Below are 20429 nucleotides of genomic sequence, written 5' to 3' on the forward strand. Positions count from 1 at the left end.
TCCTTTTCATAACTTTCGTCGAGGCAATAAATTACATCTAAACAATGGAGTGCAAATTCTAAAGTGTGAATTTCGAAGTTGGTAATTAACTAATGAAACCTAATTGCAATGGGGAATTGTATATTTAAATATATATTTTAATCGACTACTCCCGTTTCCTTTAATGTTTGATGTTCGTTGTTTACGTGAACGAATCGTCCATGCCACAGGTACCAAACATGATAATGATTAATGTGCAAGATAGCAAACCCTTTTACAGAAGAGTTAGACCAAAAACAGATGAGTCACGTGATTGCAAATTTTTTCATATTAGAGAGTAAGGGATCGCGGACATCACTCGTCTGTGGACAGGTAACGTCGAAGATGAGAGCTGTTCTTCTACTTGCATCTGTAATCTGTCAGGTACTATTTAGTTTATTTTTCCGCTTGCTGTTAACCCTCGCTGGATTTTCAGACATGTTTATATCGCATTAATAGATTTGTTAACCTATAGCAAAAAATAACAAAATATGAAATTAATTGTTTTCCGCTAATGATACCGGTCCCTGCAACATGGCATTCAGCACGAGCTTTGTTTCTCCATGTCAATTCCTAAAAGTATCATGTTAATTACATGGAACTAATAAGACAGTTTGTTTTTAAGCTTATCGTTTTTAAGTCGGAGTGGAGATTGAAAATGAACAGTTTAATTTTGCCAAAACTTAAATTTCTGAACTGTCTGCAAACCTGAAACAAACTTAAATCTGAATGTGTATGAATTCATATTTGTCACATCAATCGACGCTGTTTACTTTCAAACATTCGCGCAGATGAATTGGGAATGAGGTTAATTTATTTCATTAATGTCTAGTGTTTTGCGTCGACATGCTGTTTACTGTCAAACACACCTCACACTGGCTCACTCATTACTGTATCTCTCATTGTTTGTCTCGAAATGTTTAAATCTTTCGTTTTCATTTCCTTTAATGTTTCATTCATCCGTTTCTGGGTTGGTAACTCTGCTGGAGGACAGAATTGTCCCCGAGGTTATCGTTCGCTCAGTTAAAGCGATGAATTCGTTTCTTCGCCTCGATAAAGTTTGTATGTGCGATGTGAGATAGTGAGCATGCGTGCGTGAGTGCTTTACGAACTCTACAGCGTGTGGAGCGGTCCTCAGTCAGAAAAATGTAACAACTTAGCCGGCTATTGAACCACTCTTTTTGGGAGTGGAGATTCAGCCGAGCGGTTCTCTCTGTGGCCTCTCCGCTAGGCGACTGATGCCGTATGTTGTGGGTTCGAACCCGATTGAAAACTAGCCGTATTTCTTATGGTTTATCGTCTTTCTTCTGTCTGTTTCTTCTGTCTGTCTTTCCTGCCTGTCTGACATTCTGTCTTCACCTAAAATGGACGTGCCTGTCTTCCGGCCTACTGTTCTGTCTGCATGTGGTCTTGTGTTTGGACACCCCGATGAGAGAGACTATTTTCTGTTTCTGTTTGTATTTACCTCAGGTCATTGCCTACAGTGACGCACTGCATCGTCGTGCGACTGATGGTAAGTACCTAATGTTATTCGATCGAATTAGCTGTACAAAAGAGTGCTGGTAAGAGTGAAAGAATCAAAAGAGAGTTTATAGGAGATGTTACAACATAAATGTTGGAGCAGGCTTTCCAGGCCACTGGCCGTGTCTCTTTGTCAAAATTGCAGAGAATAAGTAATGTTACCAATAAATTTGTACGTCATAGATGCTAGAAAGCCGAAGTCAGAAACTTTTCTCGTCAAGGTGGTTAGAGATGCTCTTCGCATGGGCATGTGTAAGAGAGTTTGGACTCCCAAAAATTTGGTTTTCTTTATATAAATGATTACGTAATGAATAAACGAATCTGATTATCAAGTGTGTTTTTCAGTGTAACAGATGGAATATTGAGATGACATGACTGACTCCTAATTGTGACCCGAAAGATGAAGATCATAAAATGAAAATGAATGAGTAATAAGAGTTCGACTGTGCCAATAATTTCAAATGTTTTCCTTTTTAAAGGACTGAACAGAAATTACAAGGGGACGGCCAGTGTTATTCAACATGACGCTGCGCGAACAATAGAAGTCCTTCAAAAGTGTTTGCGAGAAAGAGTAACCCTCCCCAATTTTCAGACACAAAAAAGTGAGCCGCCCATATGTGTAACAGTAGTATTAATATACATATATATATATATATATATATATATATATATATATATATATATACACAAACGGGAAGTGAGAATGGTCTCAACAAGACACAGCTTTCACGGTGGCTAGCTTTCGCCCTGTTTACAGGGCATCGTCAGGTTCAATTGCATATTTAATGAACTTTTGTTATTAGTGAGATAACTCTGAAATTCCTGCACCAAACTTGACGATACTTGCAACAAATATTGATCTGATATATATCTAATTATACTTAGAAGCATTAGGCAGTGTCAAGTTAATAAATAGCTCATTTGCATATTTTATGAAGGTTTGTAATTAGTCATATAACTCCGATATAACTTCACCAAATGTTATGAAATCTGCTGCAGATACTGATCCGACTGATATCTAACTGTAGTGTAAAGTATTTAGCGTGTGAAATATTAGTATTAGCAGTGTGAAATTATTTAAGGGTTCATTTGCATATTTTATGAACTTTGTAATTAGGTATATAACTCTGAAATTACGGCAACCAAGTCAGTGAAATTGGGTACAGATATTGTTTTGATAAATATCTAATTTTATTGAGAAGCATTTGGCAGTGTCAAGTTAACAAATAGGTAATTTGCATATTTTATGAATTTTTGTAATTAGTGATATAACTCCAAAATATCTGCACCAAATGTGATGAAATCTGCTGCAAATACTGATCCGACTGATATCTAATTGTGGTGTAGAGTATTTAGTTGTGTGAAGTTAATTAAGGGTTCATTTGCATATTTAATGAACTTTGTAATTAGTGATATTACTCCAAAATTGCAGCGTTAAATTTGATTAAACTTGATACAGACGTTGATCTGATAAATATCCAATGGTACTGAGAAGCATTGAGCAGTGTCAAGTTAATAATTAGCTCATTTGCATATTTCATGAAGTCTTATAATTAGTCATATTACTCCGAAATAACTGCATCAAATGTGATGAAAACTGCTGCACATACTGATACGACAGATATCTAACTGTGTTGTAAAGCATTTAGTAGTGTAAAGTTAATTAAGGGTTCATTTGCATATTTAATAAACTTTGTAATTAGGTATATAACTCTGAAAGTTCGGCACCAAAATTTTGTGAAACGTGCTACAGATATTGATTTGATAAATATTTAATTGTGCTAGGAATCATTGAACAGTGTCAGATTAATTTAGGGTTATTTGCATATTTAATGAACTTTGTAATTAGTGAAATTACTCTAAAATTACGGCATTAAATTAAATAAAACGTGCTACAAATGTTGATCTGATGGATATCTAATTGTCCCATAAAGCATTGAGCAGTGTCAAGTTACTTAACAGCTCTTTTGCATATTAAATAAAGTTTTGAAATTAGTGATTTAACTCTGAGAGTACTGCGCAGTTGAAAAAAACCTGCTACATATTGACATTGTTCCGTGAAGTGTACTACTATTAATGAACCTGTTGTAAAACACGTGAGCATATTCAGTTCATATCTGGTTTTCACATGGGGGGGCAGATGGGTTGTCGTCAGTGACGTATGTCAATCGGGATTCCGCTATTTTGTTTTGTATTGCAGTAAACGCTTACGAGCTAGTTTATTGGCTTTGTTTATAATCGGTTGAATGTCCTCTTGTTTGTATCCGGATGAAATGAATTTGATCTCGAGATAATGTAGTTGATGTTCAGACCACTCATCTACCGAGCAAATACGGTGAATGCGTAGTGCCTGACTATAAGGTAGTGATCGGAAAATATGTCTCGGGTGGCAGGAATATGTGGAGATAGGTATGTTACAGAGTCCGTTGGTTTAATGTATAGACTGGTTTCTAATCTGTCACTACGGCATATGACGCGTACGTCTAAGAACGCTCGTTTGTCCTTGCTGAACTCTACGTCGAATTTGACTGATGGATGGACTGTGTTGACACTCTGTATGAACCGTTCAATCGTCTCTCTACTCCAATACCATAATTCAATTAAATCTTCCACGAATCTCTTGTGCCATAGGGAATCATATAAAGGGAGTTTACGGAGAAATGTCTTCATGAACCATGTCATGAAAATATTTGCATATTTCACTGCGAATGGAATGCCCATGGCTGTACCCTGAATTTGGCAAAAATGTCTATCCAGAAATAAGAAATGATTGTTACTGAGAATATGTAAGACGAGTTGAAGGATAACCTCGATTTCGATTTTATTAAAACATGGAATGGCGCAGTAAAGCATTGTTCAAGGCAGTGAGTCCATCACTGTGAGGTATATTTGTGTACCACTTGCGAACATCCATGGTGACAATCAACAAATTGTCTGGAAGAGGGGCATGGATATTGTTGAACTCTTCAAGATTGGCAGGGAATTGAGTTGTGTCTTTCACCAGATCAACTACACAATATTTCGCCTCCACGGACGTTAAAATATGATCCAACCATAAGGCAGCAGCCCTACAGGGGCTGTTTATATGTGAGAAAATTGGTCTTCCAGGTGGTATTACATGGTTGTTGAGTTCATCTTGTGTTAATTTATGTATTTTTGGAAGAATATAGAAGTAAATCTCGTGAATATCCGGGCCAATGATGTCATAACGTAGAAGTAAGTTCGAGTATTCCTTCAATTTACACATGACAGATGGAGTGACATCAGAGCGTTCCTCCTCATAAAAGTTGGTGTAACTGAGTTTTCGAAGACATTCTTTCTCATAATCAGTTCTATTAAGTAATATAATCGCAATCATACCAATCCATAATCCAATAACACTAGGTCAAAATTTGTAAGACAATAGTTGTAAAAAACACAGACACAAAACAGCACAGAACAGACAGTAAATAGACGGTACACAAACAAAGTCAAATTCATGAAAGAAAGATATATGGACGTCTGGCATAAGTATTAAGTATTACTATTGAACTTCCTTTAATGCTTCGGTGATTACAACCGACTTATCTTTCCGCAGTTCATTCAGTGATTTCCGTTCGTCTGAGATAATGTTATCATAGATTTGATGCTTTGATTCATGGCAATATGCTTCGTTTAATAAGGTGGAACAATACATGTCGACAAATTTGTCGATGCCGGGGTTTTGGTGTCCACTTCTTCTTCGGTTTATATTCCTTAAGAAAATGCGGACTGATAAGATTCTTGATCAGATTCATCTCTCATAATTAAAAATGCTTTCGTGAAAAAATGGCGAACCACCCCTAAAATCACTGGCCCTAGCCCCCTTGTAATTTCTGTTCGGTACCTAACTACAGTTTTTATTTTTTATTGAAAACTAGTTAATAATTCTGCCATTACCATTGTCTTGAGTAATAAACTCGGGTAAACTTAATGTTAAAATAACAAAGAAATGATTGATTGTTTAATTACTTACAAAGAAAATGAAGGCAGGCGCATTCGTCTAATATGATTAGTTGGCGTACAAGAGATTTGAGAATGCAGACAAGACAACTATTTCGGTAGCTGGCATATGGTTGACTCCATATCACTCCATCTCTAGATCCATGATTATACGGTACTTGCTTGTCATTCTGCGGATAATGTCAGTCAAACGCATAATGACTGTCAAGTTTTGATATTTTGCTTCGTTTCCGTTGGCGTCTTAGGGAGCATTCGTTATTTACGGGGAGGGGGGCGGTGGAATTTGAGCGACAAATGAAACGTAAAAAGCGACCCCCCCTCCCAATCAAATTTCTAAAATTTGACCCCCCCCCCTCAATTCATCAATTGTAAAATGTGACCCCCATGAAAAAAAATCAGATTTGATTCATTAACCTTTCGCACCCTGTGGTCTGTCTTTACACAAGCAACATTTCGGTGAAATTCCAAAGTCAATTTTGTTTTCCATAACTCAATACAAACCTTTGTAAAATTTGACCCCCCCCCCAAAAAAAAAGCGGTTTTGTAAAAGTCAACCCCCTCTGATTTCCACCTACACCCCCTCCCCGTAAATAACGAATGCTCCCTTACTGAATAAAAACTAGCGATGCTGTGTCGATTCAGCGTTGGTCCCAGTCCCATATACTATACCTGCTGAGCTCACTTTGTTACGACAAATAAGAGCAGCAAACAGATAGTGTTTATGCTTGTTTACGTAAACAGTCTTTAAAACACCAAATGCCTTCAAAAATCACGCCTGATATGAACAATGGTCAAAATGTCGACTTTGCGTTAACTGCATTCAACTACTCATATGACATACGTTTAAGAATGAAGAGGAAGAATGGGAAAACGTCTGACAATATTTAGTTTCTTGGCACAGCAAAAAAGGGGTGTCCCAGTCTTATAAACGAGAGTCACTACAAATGTTAAGTATTCCAGAAATCTCTCTCAGGTTAGTCGCCCTGGAGACAGTGAACTGCGATACCTTAACTCCATTGGCCAAGACAAAAGCTTAGCCATTACCTATCACTTGCTACCAAAAGTAACGATACGGTGGTTTGAGTCGGATTCGAACTTACAACATACGGTACCCAATCAATTAGCGGAGAAGCAACAGACAAAGCAACTCCGCCAAATCCCCAATATTCGTCTCCGAAATTATTAAATGTATTTTTGGATAAAAGTTCTGCAAACCACGAGAACTTCCAACCCTTATCTGTTAGTTAAAAACACAAGTCTATTGCAACCATTGCATGGAATTGCAAGTCTTTCGGAACAGTAATTAGATTTATCCAAATTTTACAATGATTCACTGCCGTGCGGTTGTGCATACACCATCAACATACTGTTATTTGTTGGAAAAAACTGAAAGAACTTTGTCCCTCACTGTTTAAATAGGGCGAGGCTAAATTAACATTGCAAGTTGAATGTCTGAAATCGGTTATTTTGAAGTAATATGTTCTCTTTAAATTTTTGAACCTATACAATCGGTTAAGTCGCATCGCAACAGTACGCTAAATGTTCGTCAAATGATAATTTTGAAGGTGCTGCATTAATCGGCGTAAGTTCTGCAAACGAGCTTATGACAAGAGATTCTGGTTATGGCGGAGATTGGGCAAAGGTTCAGGGAAGCTGCTGTGTGACGAGCATTGCCGTTATGCCAGACGGATCTCTAATTGGGATCGGTGATGATAATCAACTTTACTCGAAGCAATCTGTTGATTCTGGAAGCTGGACAGGCCCTGTCGAAAACAGCTGTTGCGTCCAGGATGTTGCTGTGATGCCAGATGGCACTATCCTTGGAGTTACCACTCAAGGAAAGTTGAATACAAGACCTGACCTCGCTAGTGACTGGACCAAAGTTAAGAAGAGTACAGGCGCGGTACGTGTGGAAGTCTATCCAGATGGAAGAATCTTGGGGGTTTCAGACTCTGGCGCACTGAAAGTACGAGATGGAGTTGATGGAACATGGGATCGCATTGACAGTAAAGACTTCGACGCAGCAGATGTGTCGGTACAACCTGATGGAACCATCCTAGGTATATCAAAAGATAGCTGTGGCGTATATGTGTATGATGACTCAACTGGTACTTGGAGTACAGAATTGCCAGACAGCCAGTGTGTGATAGACATCGTATCTCCAGGAAACCTAGGTATTTGCAGAAGCAAACAATCTTATACTTCAAGATTTTGCTTGCTTACGTTTTGATTCCTTCAAGAGATAGGGTATTTATCATATTTCTTTATAAGCCCGTTTTAACGTTATTCAACAATTTTTTCAGTGGAATATATCGTGTAGAATGTCTTATAAACAATTTTAACGGTAAAATTATTCAAATCCATGCCTGAAACCACTAAAAAGATGACTTTGCGATAAGTGATACAATATTCACAAAAAACAGCAAGAATAGCGTAGTTTTAGTCGAGGCAAAATATGCGGACAAAGAAAGCATCCTGCAGCAATCATATAGTAAAGGTGACGTCATAAGCAAATGTTCTCAAAAACTGCTTTAGCTCGTATCTAAAGCGATGGCTTAGATACCTTTCGTTTATGCCTATATCAGTGCAAGTTGTTTAACAATATTTTTGCCTATCAATTTACAAAAGCATGTTCAGGAAATATTTCCGTCAACTTCTTAAATGGCATCAAAGAACCAAACTAAAATGATGTTGAGTGTGTAAACTATTTCATGTGTTCCTACATTTTCAGCTCACTTTATTGTACTAAATCATTCGAATGTACTTTGTTTCACAGCCAACTTGTACAAACCCAAAACAACAGCTACACCGACAGAGGAACCAGAACCTCCTAAACCGATAACACTTGCCCCGGAGCCTCCTGCACCACAAACAGACGCACCATTGCCTCCAGAGCCAGAAGGGTCCGGTAAAGTCATATTACATTCTTATGTTCTTTTAATACTACAGGAGCAATCTTGCTTGTTTACAAAATTAAGATTACTGAGGTAACTGTACGCACTTCTGTAAAACTATTACCTATTTTCACCATGTATTCCATATGACTTCGCAGGGATGAACAATAGATATCTATATCACTAGCCTCTGTGCCTAAATATGCCTACGTATGATGTACATTTCATGGGGGAAAGGCGACTTTCGCTGATGTACGATTTCCACATGGAAATTTAATCGTTGATGCTTGTAGTCATTTATCGAGGTAGTAAATAAAGCAAAGTTTTACAAGTCAAACAAGTAACTTGCAAATGCAATATTTTACCATCAGAGAAATACACTACAGCAAAATCTGTTGCCTTAGGGTTACTAAACTTCAGATGTCATACTACCAAATGAAATGCACACGATATGCGATGGCTTTAAACAAGTTATGTCTAACGATGATGCTTGTAAAGTTTCATTATGCGGCATTAGAAACAATAAAATGCAAGGATTAAGCCAGTCTAGGTGTTTGCCCAAACACAGTTACGTAAACTAACTATGGTCCGCATCAAGTGATGTGAGCAACAACTGCTTAGTTCTACTTTTTTCTGTCTTTCGATTGTCAGGATTGATATACGGCGTTGGAACGGACAATCAAATATGGAAACGAAATGACATCGAAGGTACATGGGAAGGACCAATCCAAAATACGTGTTGTGTTACCGCTATGACAACTCTCGTCGATGGTACTATTGTTGGTGTGGGCACAGATACACAACTGTGGACAAAAGAAAATGAAGACGCTGCCTGGGTTGGGCCCATTGCCAACAGCTGCTGTGTGTCAGATGTCACTGTCATGTCTGATGGCACACTGGTTGGTATAGGAATGGGCTCCAATATCTGGACTCGTTCTGGAGTCCAGGGAACATGGAGTCTTGTCGCCAACAGCTGTTGTGTCAAATCTATATCACCACTCCCTTCTGGTGCTATACTGGGCGTTGGCATGAGTGGTAAACTATGGACCAGACCGGGCATTAATGGTGGCTGGACCAAAGTGGATGACGACGGTGTTGTCAGTGATGTGTCAGTCAGCAGTGATGGTACAGTCATTGGTATTGGTACAACATGCGGAATGTGGTACCGGCCAACGTATGATTCCGGTGATTGGTTAGGCGAGGTTGCTAATAGTCAATGTGTGAAATCTCTATCCTACAAAAAGTCAGGTTGGTCTCTTTACACTTATATAATTTTAAAGAAACTCTATACCTTTGTGTTTATCCTATTGATTTTTCATGGAACAGTGTATAGCAGGTATCATCTCAGTGCTAACAAAATATTAATATGCTAAATCCTGAATATATTTATTCAAAAATCCCAAATTCAAGAAATCGAAAAACAATTAAAGACACAATAGTTTGCTTAATCCAAGTTGTACTTCCACAGCCTTAACACTTGCACTCTTTTTTCTTCCAAATTTCTATACGTTGAAAATTGTGTAAACAGCGCCAGTAGTCCCATCAGCACCGGCTGTAGGTAGGTATTTCTTAGATTAGAATTTTATCCGTGAATTTCAAAAGATTTGCAATCCGACGATTTCCTTCCAATATTTGTGTTTATAATCATTCGAATGACTTGATACGAATAATTGGCAACCTTCCGCCGTGATGGCAATTATATACTGAGAAACCAATTGGGATAATGGTTGACGACAAATATTTATAAAAAACGATTAAGAAGCCGGTAAAGAGGATATTCAGAAACAAGTCACGGCAAAATAAATAACAGTTTATTTTTCTTGTGAATCTTTAACTTAGAAGAGTCCTTTTGGTGAATTTATCGACCATTGCCTGTGGGGTATATTACTAAATATCAATAATGTTAAAAGTTACTGCAATGTTAAAGTTTCCTTGACCATGAGATAAATGTTATAATACTACACTTTTAAGGGGGTGTCTACGTTATACAGAAATTATATGGCCCGTAAAGGGTACATGACATCATTTCCAAAGTTTTTATTTTTCCCCTCAAAAACTCAGCTGAGTGACCTGTCTGTGGTTTGCATATTGTGTCAGTTCGGACAGATGTGCGCGAATGGCAAAATTGACTCCTTTTTTCATGCCTAATGATCAGGGGGACCACTTGGTACCCTAGCCAAGCAGCGATATTTCCATATTGACCAACAGGTACAATAGACGTCATTTGTTCCACGCTATTGACACAAAAGTGTATTTTGCGGTCCTTGCATAAATTAGACCACAAACAAAGTCAGCTATATAAACAGTGTTCACAGACGTCCATTAAACACTGGCAAGGAAAAGCCACACTGGTGGTCCAGCTACAGGGATTTGTCAAGTTGCTCCAGCGAGGACAGTGTTGACCAAAATTCAGAAAGCGATTTCGAGGGGAATCGGTTTGAAGGTTAATAGGCATACCATTTTGAACCCCATTCATCCGGGACAAGTGCCTCCGAATCAGTGTGGGAGTCTGACTCTGAAAGACAAAGCGCGAGTGGACAAAGCAATAGAATGATCGGACCATTAATGGAAAGTACGACGAGGCCAAGCTTCAGTTCCTTGTATTAAATAAGACAGTATCAGTCTTAGTTGAACTTTTCACGGTTGATTTTATTCTATAAAAATTGGAACGATCCCGCGTCTGAGAGTTTCCGTTCAATGAGTAAAACACATGTCACATGATTGCATTTTTGTATCTGCAGTACAGTAGCTCGAGGTTTTGCCAAGGTATTTGGGTTGGACGTCGACCTTTGACAGAACTATCATTTTATTGGAGCACCACACAAATGATGCAATCGACCCATGTTCCCGTGCATTTTCAGAGCAGACGAATCCTGCCAAAAGTGATATGTTAGCCCTATTCTGTACAAATTTTGAATGAAGAAAAACAAAGAAAGCTTGTCGCCGCATTGTCGCGTCGCCATTTTGAATCGCCGTCTTCACGATTCTGTAGATACGGGAAGCTTCCTGCCGCACAAATGTTTCCCGATGAATGAGGATGTGACATCGACTGTCATGCTTCTTGTAAAGTTTATTTTCCATATTTGGCACGACAGCAGTTATGGCTTATACTCCAGTACACGTATTCAGACAGCCTGACAGGTCATTTTAATTTACTCGATCCGCACGGCGATCGGCCGTACGCGTATCATATGACGCCGCTACAACGCGTACCGTTGGTGATCTAGTGAAAAGACCGTGGTTTGGATCTTGTTTGACAAGACCATGTCACTAAAAGCTGGTGAATGTTCTATGCAAATGAAGCCCTTGCCGCACACCATAGGGACATTAGATTTGCTAAGGTGTATTGGTATCAAGATAAGTAGTCGGCTGAACTTCGAAAAGCCAAAAAAAGTCGAACGAGTTGGGTAAGAGGTAGACGCTAACCCATAACTTTTACTTGCCTGTTTGTCTGGACAAAGGGGGCGATACGAAATGCTAGGCAGTGACGTCAGCTAACTGCAAGACCCAAATAGTGACTTTACATTTGGTCGCATTGGCATGTCATAGGCACTTTAATTACACTGGTCAAGAAAACACGCTCACCTTTTTTGAAACTTAGTCATTATAAACTTAATCTTCTTCCTCAGAATCACAAAACTATAAACATATGCCTACAGTCAAGTATAATTACTTGTTAAGACACTTATTCACATGAGGGAAATGGTATTAGATGCAGGATTATTGGAAAGATTGCATACAGTACTCTAAGCAGATGATGTGGGAGAATAGAGAAATCATCATTTAATTTCCTTCCTTTCCTATTATTTTAGGAGCAATATATGGTGTTGGAACTGACAATCAAATATGGAAACGAAATGACATCGAAGGTACATGGGAAGGACCAATCCAAAATACGTGTTGTGTTACCGCTATGACAACTCTCGTCGATGGTACTATTGTTGGTGTGGGTACTGATACATACCTGTGGACAAAAGAAAATGAAGACGCTGCCTGGGTTGGGCCCATTGCCAACAGCTGCTGTGTGTCAGATGTCACTGTCCTGTCTGATGGCACACTGGTTGGTATAGGAATGGGCTCCAATATCTGGACTCGTTCTGGAGTCCAGGGAACATGGAGTCTTGTCGCCAACAGCTGTTGTGTCAAATCTATATCACCACTCCCTTCTGGTGCTATACTGGGCGTTGGCATGAGTGGTAAACTATGGACCAGACCGGGCATTAATGGTGGCTGGACCAAAGTGGATGACGATGGTGTTGTCAGTGATGTGTCAGTCAGCAGTGATGGTACAGTCATTGGTATTGGTACAACATGTGGAATGTGGTACCGGCCAACTTATGATTCTGGTGATTGGTTAGGCGAGGTTGCTAATAGTCAATGTGTGAAATCTCTATCCTACAAAAAGTCAGGTTGGTCTCTTTACACTTATATAATTTTAAAGAAACTCTATACCTTTGTGTTTATCCTATTGATTTTTCATGGAACAGTGTATAGCAGGTATCATCTCAGTGCTAACAAAATATTAATATGCTAAATCCTGAATATATTTATTCAAAAATCCCAAATTCAAGAAATCGAAAAACAATTAAAGACGCCTTTTTGAATGGTTGCTTGTTTTATTGAGTGTGCACAATAGTTTGCTTAATCCAAGTTGTACTTCCACAGCCTTAACACTTGCACTCTTTTTTCTTCCAAATATCTATACGTTGAAAATTGTGTAAACAGCGCCAGTAGTCCCATCAGCACCGGCTGTAGGTAGGTATTTCTTAGATTAGAATTTTATCCGTGAATTTCAAAAGATTTGCAATCCGACGATTTCCTTCCAATATTTGTGTTTATAATCATTCGAATGACTTGATACGAATAATTTGCAACCTTCCGCCGTGATGGCAATTATATACTGAGAAACCAATTGGGATAATGGTTGACGACAAATATTTATAAAAAACGATTAAGAAGCCGGTAAAGAGGATATTCAGAAACAAGTCACGGCAAATTAAATAACAGTTTATTTTTCTTGTGAATCTTTAACTTAGAAGAGCCCTTTTGGTGAATTTATCGACCATTGCCTGTGGGATATATTACTAAATATCAATAATGTTAAAAGTTACTGCAATGTTAGAGTTTCCTTGACCGTGAAATAAGTCGATAAGAGATAAATGTTATAATACTACACTTTTAAGGGGGTGTCTACGTTATACAGAAATTATATGGCCCGTAAAGGGTACATGACATCATTTCCAAAGTTTTTATTTTTCCCCTCAAAAACTCAGCCGAGTGACCTGTCTGTGGTTTGCATATTGTGTCAGTTCGGACAGATGTGCGCGAATGGCAAAATTGACTTCTTTTTAGCTCACGTGTGTAAACACGTGGGCTATTGTCATAGCGATGTCTGTCTGTCTGTCCGTGTGTGTGTGTGTGTGTGTTAGTGTGTGTGTGTGTGTGTGTGTGTCTGTCTGTCTGTTGTTACACGATAACTCAAAACGCCTGAACGATTCGAGTCAGATTTGGTACACAGGTACCATATGCTACTTGCAAGAACTGATTAGATTTTGGTTAGTGTGGCTTGCATATTAATGAAGTTATGCAATATCGGTTTTTTCCGTACAATGGTTTCCCTATGGAGACGGTAATGACAGTGTAGACATATATCAAGAAATACTGCACAAAATTTCATGAAACTTTTCACAGATGACAATCTCAGAACATTATGATGATACTGTGAGTGTCATGTCAATTGCCTTCTCATTTGCATATTTAATGAACTTTTGTTATTAGTGAGATAACTCTGAAATTCCTGCACCAAACTTGATGATACCTACAACAAATATTGATCTGATATATATCTAATTATACTTAGAAGCATTGGACAGTGTCAAGTTAATAAATAGGTCATTTGCATATTTTATGAAGTTTTGTAATAAGTCATATAACTTCGATATAACTTTACTAAATGTGATGAAATGTGCTGCCGATACTGATCCGACTGATATCTAACTGTAGTGCAAAGTATTCAGTAGTGTAAAATTAATTAAGGGTTCATTTGCATATTTAATGAACTTTGTAATTAGGTATATAACTCTGAAATTACGGCACCCAAGTCTTTGAAATTTGGTACAGATATTGTTTTGATAAATATCTAATTGTACTGAGAAGCATTTGGCAGTGTCAAGTTAACAAATAGGTCATTTGCATATTTTATGAAGTTTTGTAATTAGTGATATAACTCAAAAATAACTGCACCAAATGTTATGAAATCTGCTGCAGATACTGATTCGACAGATATCTAATTGTAGTGTAGAGCATTTACTTGTGTGAAGATAATTGAGGGTTTATTTGCATATTTAATGAACTTTGTAATTAGTGATACTACTCCAAAATTACAGCGTCAAATTTGATGAAACTTGCTACAGATGTTGATCCGATAAATATCCAATTGTACTGAAAAGGATTGAACAGTGTCAAGTTAATAATTAGCTCATTTGCATATTTCATGAAGTTTTATAAGTAGTCATATAACTCCGAAATAACTGCATCAAATGTGGTGAAAACTGCTGCGTATACTGATCTGACAGATATCTAACTGTGTTGTTAAGCATTTAGTTGTGTAAAGTTAATTAAGGGTTCATTTGCATATGTAATAAACTTTGTAATTAGGTATATACCGGTAACTCTGAAATTACGGCACCAAATTTTGTGAAACGTGCTACAGATATTGATTTGATAAATATTTAATTGTGCTATGAATCATTGAACAGTGTCAAGTTAATATAGGGATTATTTGCATATTTAATAAACTTTGTAATTAGTGACATTACTCTAAAAATACTACATTAAATAAAACGTGCTACAAATGTTGATCTGATGGATTTCTAATTGTCCCATGAAGCATTGAGCAGTGTCAAGTTAATTAAAAGCTCATTTGCATATTAAATAAAGTTTTTTAATTAGTGATTAAAATCTGAGAGTACTGTGCGATATTGAAAAAAACCTGCTTCATTAGTGATAACATATATCTTATTGTTCTGTGAAGCGTACTACTATTAAAGAACCTGTTGTAAAACACGTGAGCATATTCAGTTCATATCTGGTTCATGCCTAATGATCAATGGGGCCACTTGGCACCCTAGCCAAGCAGCGATTCCATATTGACCAACAGGTACAATAGACGTCATTTGTTCCACGCTATTGACACAAAAGTGTATTTTGCGGTCCTTGCATAAATTAGACCACAAACAAAGTCAGCTATATAAACAGTGTTCACAGACGTCCATTAAACACTGGCAAGGAAAAGTCACACCGGTGGTCCAGCTACAGGGATTTGTCAAGTTGCTCCAGCGAGGACAGTGTTGACCAAAATTCAGAAAGCGATTTCGAGGGGAATCGGTTTGAAGGTTAATAGGCATACCAATTTGAACCCCATTCATCCGGGACAAGTGCCTCCGAATCAGTGTGGGAGTCTGACTCTGAAAGACAAAGCGCGAGTGGACAAAGCAATAGAATGATCGGACCATTAATGGAAAGTACGACGAGGCCAAGCTTCAGTTCCTTGTATTAAATAAGACAGTATCAGTCTTAGTTGAACTTTTCACGGTTGATTTTATTCTATAAAAATTGGAACGATCCCGCGCCTGAGAGTTTCCGTTCAATGAGTAAAACACATGTCACATGATTGCATTTTTGTATCTGCAGTACAGTAGCTCGAGGTTTTGTCAAGGTATTTGTGTTGGACGTCGACCTTTGACAGAACTATCATTTTATTGGAGCACCACACAAATGATGCAATCGACCCATGTTCCCGTGCATTTTCAGAGCAGACGAATCCTGCCAAAAGTGATGTGTTAGCCCTATTCTGTACAAGTTTTGAATGAAGAAAAACAAAGAAAGCTTGTCGCCGCATTGTCGCGTCGCCATTTTGAATCGCCGTCTTCACGATTCTGTAGATACGGGAAGCTTCCTGCCGCACAAATGTTTCCCGATGAATGAGGATGTGACATCGACTGTCATCCTTCTTGTAAAGTTTATTTTCCATATTTGGCACGACAGCAGTTATGGCTTATACTCCAGTACACGTATTCAGACAGCCTGACAGGTCATTTTAATTTACTCGATCCGCACGGCGATCGGCCGTACGCGTATCATATGACGCCGCTACAACGCGTACCGTTGGTGATCTAGTGAAAAGACCGTGGTTTGGATCTTGTTTGACAAGACCATGTCACTAAAAGCTGGTTAATGTTCTATGCAAATGAAGCCCTTGCCGCACACCATAGGGACATTAGATTTGCGAGGGTGATTTCGTATCAAGATAAGTAGTCGGCTGAACTTCGAAAAGCCGAAAAAAGTCGAACGAGTTGGGTAAGAGGTACACGCTAACCCGTAACTTTTACTTGCCTTTTGTCTGGACAAAGGGGGCGATACGAAATGCTAGGCAGTGACGTCAGCTAACTGCAAGACCCAAATAGTGACTTTACATTTGGTCGTATTGGCATGTCATAGGCACTTTAATTACACTGGTCAAGAAAACACGCTCACCTTTTTTGAATTTAGTCATTATAAACTTAATCTTCTTCCTCAGAATCACAAAACTATAAACATATGCCTACAGTCAAGTATACTTACTTGTTAAAGGTCTGAAATGCCCATGTTGCAAAATCACAGAAATACAGTTGATGGTCTATAAAACAGTTACATTCATTCTTTTTTCGTTTAGAGCGCGTGATTATGAAATATGGCAAAAGAAAAATGCAATGTAGGCGTGTCCCCCCGACCCTCTCCAGTCGACTTTTTTCGGCTTTCCGAAGTTTGCCCGACTCCGTATCTCATAACGGGAAGTAAGTTTTTACACCTCCGTAAGCTCCCCACGGGGGTAACTTCTAGGGTTTCCGCTTACATGATCAGGACAGTGTCCTCCTTCACTATGGGAAGACGTTGTTCTTTTGGTGGCTGTGACAGCGGCAAGAGCATGAACGGCTAAACTGTAAAACTTTTTCAGTGTTGAGTGTTTGAACTATAATGTGCTTGTCTCTTCTGGTTCGTACGATCGGCCACGGTCCCTCGGCTGAGCCTGCCTCGCTACTCGCTACACAGAAGGTTGGGACCGTAATGCAAATCAACTGCATGAACACCAACACTGAAAGTTGTGACTGCCACTTCTAAAATGCACTAGTCTGAACGTCGGGGGCGCAATGCAAATCGACAGTAACTTAAAACGTAAATGGGACAGTGATTAAAATGAACTAAAACACGGAAGGTTGGGACCGCGATGCAAATCAGCTGCATGAACAGCAACACTGAACGTTGAGACTACCATTAAAACGAACAACAACACGGAACGTAGAGATCGCAATACAAATCATGGAGGTAGAGTCCTCCCTAGATCCCTGATACAAATCGACAGCAACACGGAACGCGTCAATCGACAGCAACACGGAACGCGTGTTGGGACGGCGATTAAATTGAAGAACAACGGGGAATACCGGATCACAGGGACTGGACCGCGATGCAAATCGACCCTCAACATGGAATTAAAATGCACAACACAGAACATCTAGACCGCAATGTAAATCAACTGCAACACCGAACCTTGTTGCCTCGATTGAAATGCGTATGTCTGCTATGTTTTTTTGCTATGCAAAAGTTTCAATTCTCGCGAGCGAGCGTTCCTATGCCTGCTGTACACTAGCCCTGCGTACGATGCTGTGTGTTCCGCTACAGCTAAATGTGGTGAGCGGGGCGATTAGCTGTATACTGTAGCGGAACACACAGCATCGTACGCAGGGCTGGCTGTACACTAGACAAAATTACGTCAAATCTATTGCGAGGGCTCGATTGCGTGTGTCAAGTTTCAATTCTCGCGAGAGCCTTTATGCATGTTGTACACTAGACTAAATGACGTCAAATCTCTCGCGAGACTTGGCTCGATTACAAATATGTACGACGGAAAGAACGCAATAATACGGAAGTAGACACAGTTTTTGTGAATCGCCGAGAGAGAAGCGCAGATTAAACAAAAGACTAAAAACCCACATTTTTTCTTTATTTTACCATATTTTTTAAACAAAAATCAGTTTCGCCACTGTGGCGAATTAGGATCGATTTTTTCGCCACTTCGGATTTCGATTCGCATTGGCGAACGAACGTGGCGAATGGGCAGCGCGAACAATGAGGCTGTTTTGTTAGCAGATACCGGGCAGGGATAAGGCGGCGTTGGACCGCTATTCGATGTAAATGAACACATCTGTGACGTCACAGACGGCCAACCATGATCCCCGATGCGGGCGTGACCTGAGTGTCGCAAAATGACCCCATGAAAGCCGCGCATAGAAATATCAAAAAAATTAACACTTGCGCGTACTTTTAGGTTGCAATTATGTTGCGAGTGTAATAGTATTGACCCCTGCAAGATATTCAGTCACATGAACGGGACCATTTCACCAGACCTTTAAGACACTTATTCACATGAGGGAAATGGTATTAGATGCAGGATTATTGGAAAGATTGCATACAGTACTCTAGCAGATGATGTGGGAGAATAGAGAAATCATCATTTAATTTCCTTCCTTTCCTATTATTTTAGGAGCAATATATGGTGTTGGAACTGACAATCAAATATGGAAACGAAATGACATCGAAGGTACATGGGAAGGACCAATCCAAAATACGTGTTGTGTTACCGCTATGACAACTCTCGTCGATGGTACTATTGTTGGTGTGGGTACTGATACATACCTGTGGACAAAAGAAAATGAAGACGCTGCCTGGGTTGGGCCCATTGCCAACAGCTGCTGTGTGTCAGATGTCACTGTCCTGTCTGATGGCACACTGGTTGGTATAGGAATGGGCTCCAATATCTGGACTCGTTCTGGAGTCCAGGGAACATGGAGTCTTGTTGCCAACAGCTGTTGTGTCAAATCTATATCACCACTCCCTTCTGGTGCTATACTGGGCGTTGGCATGAGTGGTAAACTATGGACCAGACCGGGCATTAATGGTGGCTGGACCAAAGTGGATGACGATGGTGTTGTCAGTGATGTGTCAGTCAGCAGTGATGGTACAGTCATTGGTATTGGCACAACATGTGGAATGTGGTACCGGCCAACTTATGATTCTGGTGATTGGTTAGGCGAGGTTGCTGATAGTCGATGTGTCAAATCGATATCTTACATTAAGTAAAGAAAACAAATAAATGTCTTTTTCGTGATGTCATACCTTCGCTTTAGTTCAAGATAGCATCTGTAATGAATTGAAATTAACGAAACACTGAGTATTGTATTTTCACGTAATTGCTTTTCTGTTGCAGAGATTGAAGTGTTTAATTTGCTAAGATCGTAATTAACTGAATAAATAGTCACTGGTATATTTTAATGTAGAATTAAATATTGATAAAAGAAACAAATTTATTAGTCATATAAGAGTCAGGTTCCTTTGAGTTGGATGTTATCATGACAATGATTTCCATTTTTTTCCTTCTGGAAAACCTTTGTGCTAGCAATAATCTAGCATTGAAAAAACAACAGAAACTCAAATGTTTTAGCTCTGTTGGGCAACGATAATGATACATCTATGAAGATTTTCACCACAAAGATATATTTGTTAATGCACGTCAAGAGTTAGCATCAAAATGTATTGATAGGTTATGTATTGTATTGTATTGCATTGGTAGGTAACGGTATTGTATTTATATTGATAGGTTGTGTCTATCTTTTGCCTATTGGAAATAAAACAATATTCTACACACAGATTATTGGCATTCCAGTGAACTATAAGTAACATCAAAGTCACAACATTTCATAGTCGTCTTTGATTGGGTAAGAGTACAACTTTCCATTGATCAGAATGGTTTACAGTATTATCTTCGAATGGTTCAAATGATACAGACTTCACCTTTCTTGCAAACGTAGCCACTTTCTCGTTGGCGTTATCAATTAAAACAAGGCGGACTTAAATTTGTTCACGAAAACAAAGACTACGTGAGGGTACTAATATCATTAAATGTCGCCATTAAATCATCAA

The 20429-nt window shown here is 38.9% G+C and overlaps 1 protein-coding gene across 1 annotated transcript; it reads left to right on the forward strand.

Moving 5' to 3' along the window:
• Positions 1-314: 314 nt before the first annotated feature.
• LOC139114311 (uncharacterized) lies at positions 315-20157 on the forward strand. Its single transcript, XM_070675939.1, has 9 exons — positions 315-402; positions 1489-1531; positions 7086-7694; positions 8297-8428; positions 9066-9662; positions 9943-9972; positions 12227-12823; positions 13140-13169; positions 18994-20157. The coding sequence occupies exons 1-9, from the start codon at positions 364-366 to the stop codon at positions 19587-19589; spliced, it is 2673 nt and encodes an 890-aa protein (XP_070532040.1). The 5' UTR covers positions 315-363; the 3' UTR covers positions 19590-20157.
• Positions 20158-20429: the final 272 nt, after the last annotated feature.

This window comes from Ptychodera flava, chromosome 16, assembly GCF_041260155.1.
Source record: "Ptychodera flava strain L36383 chromosome 16, AS_Pfla_20210202, whole genome shotgun sequence".
NCBI classification, from domain to species: domain Eukaryota; kingdom Metazoa; phylum Hemichordata; class Enteropneusta; family Ptychoderidae; genus Ptychodera; species Ptychodera flava.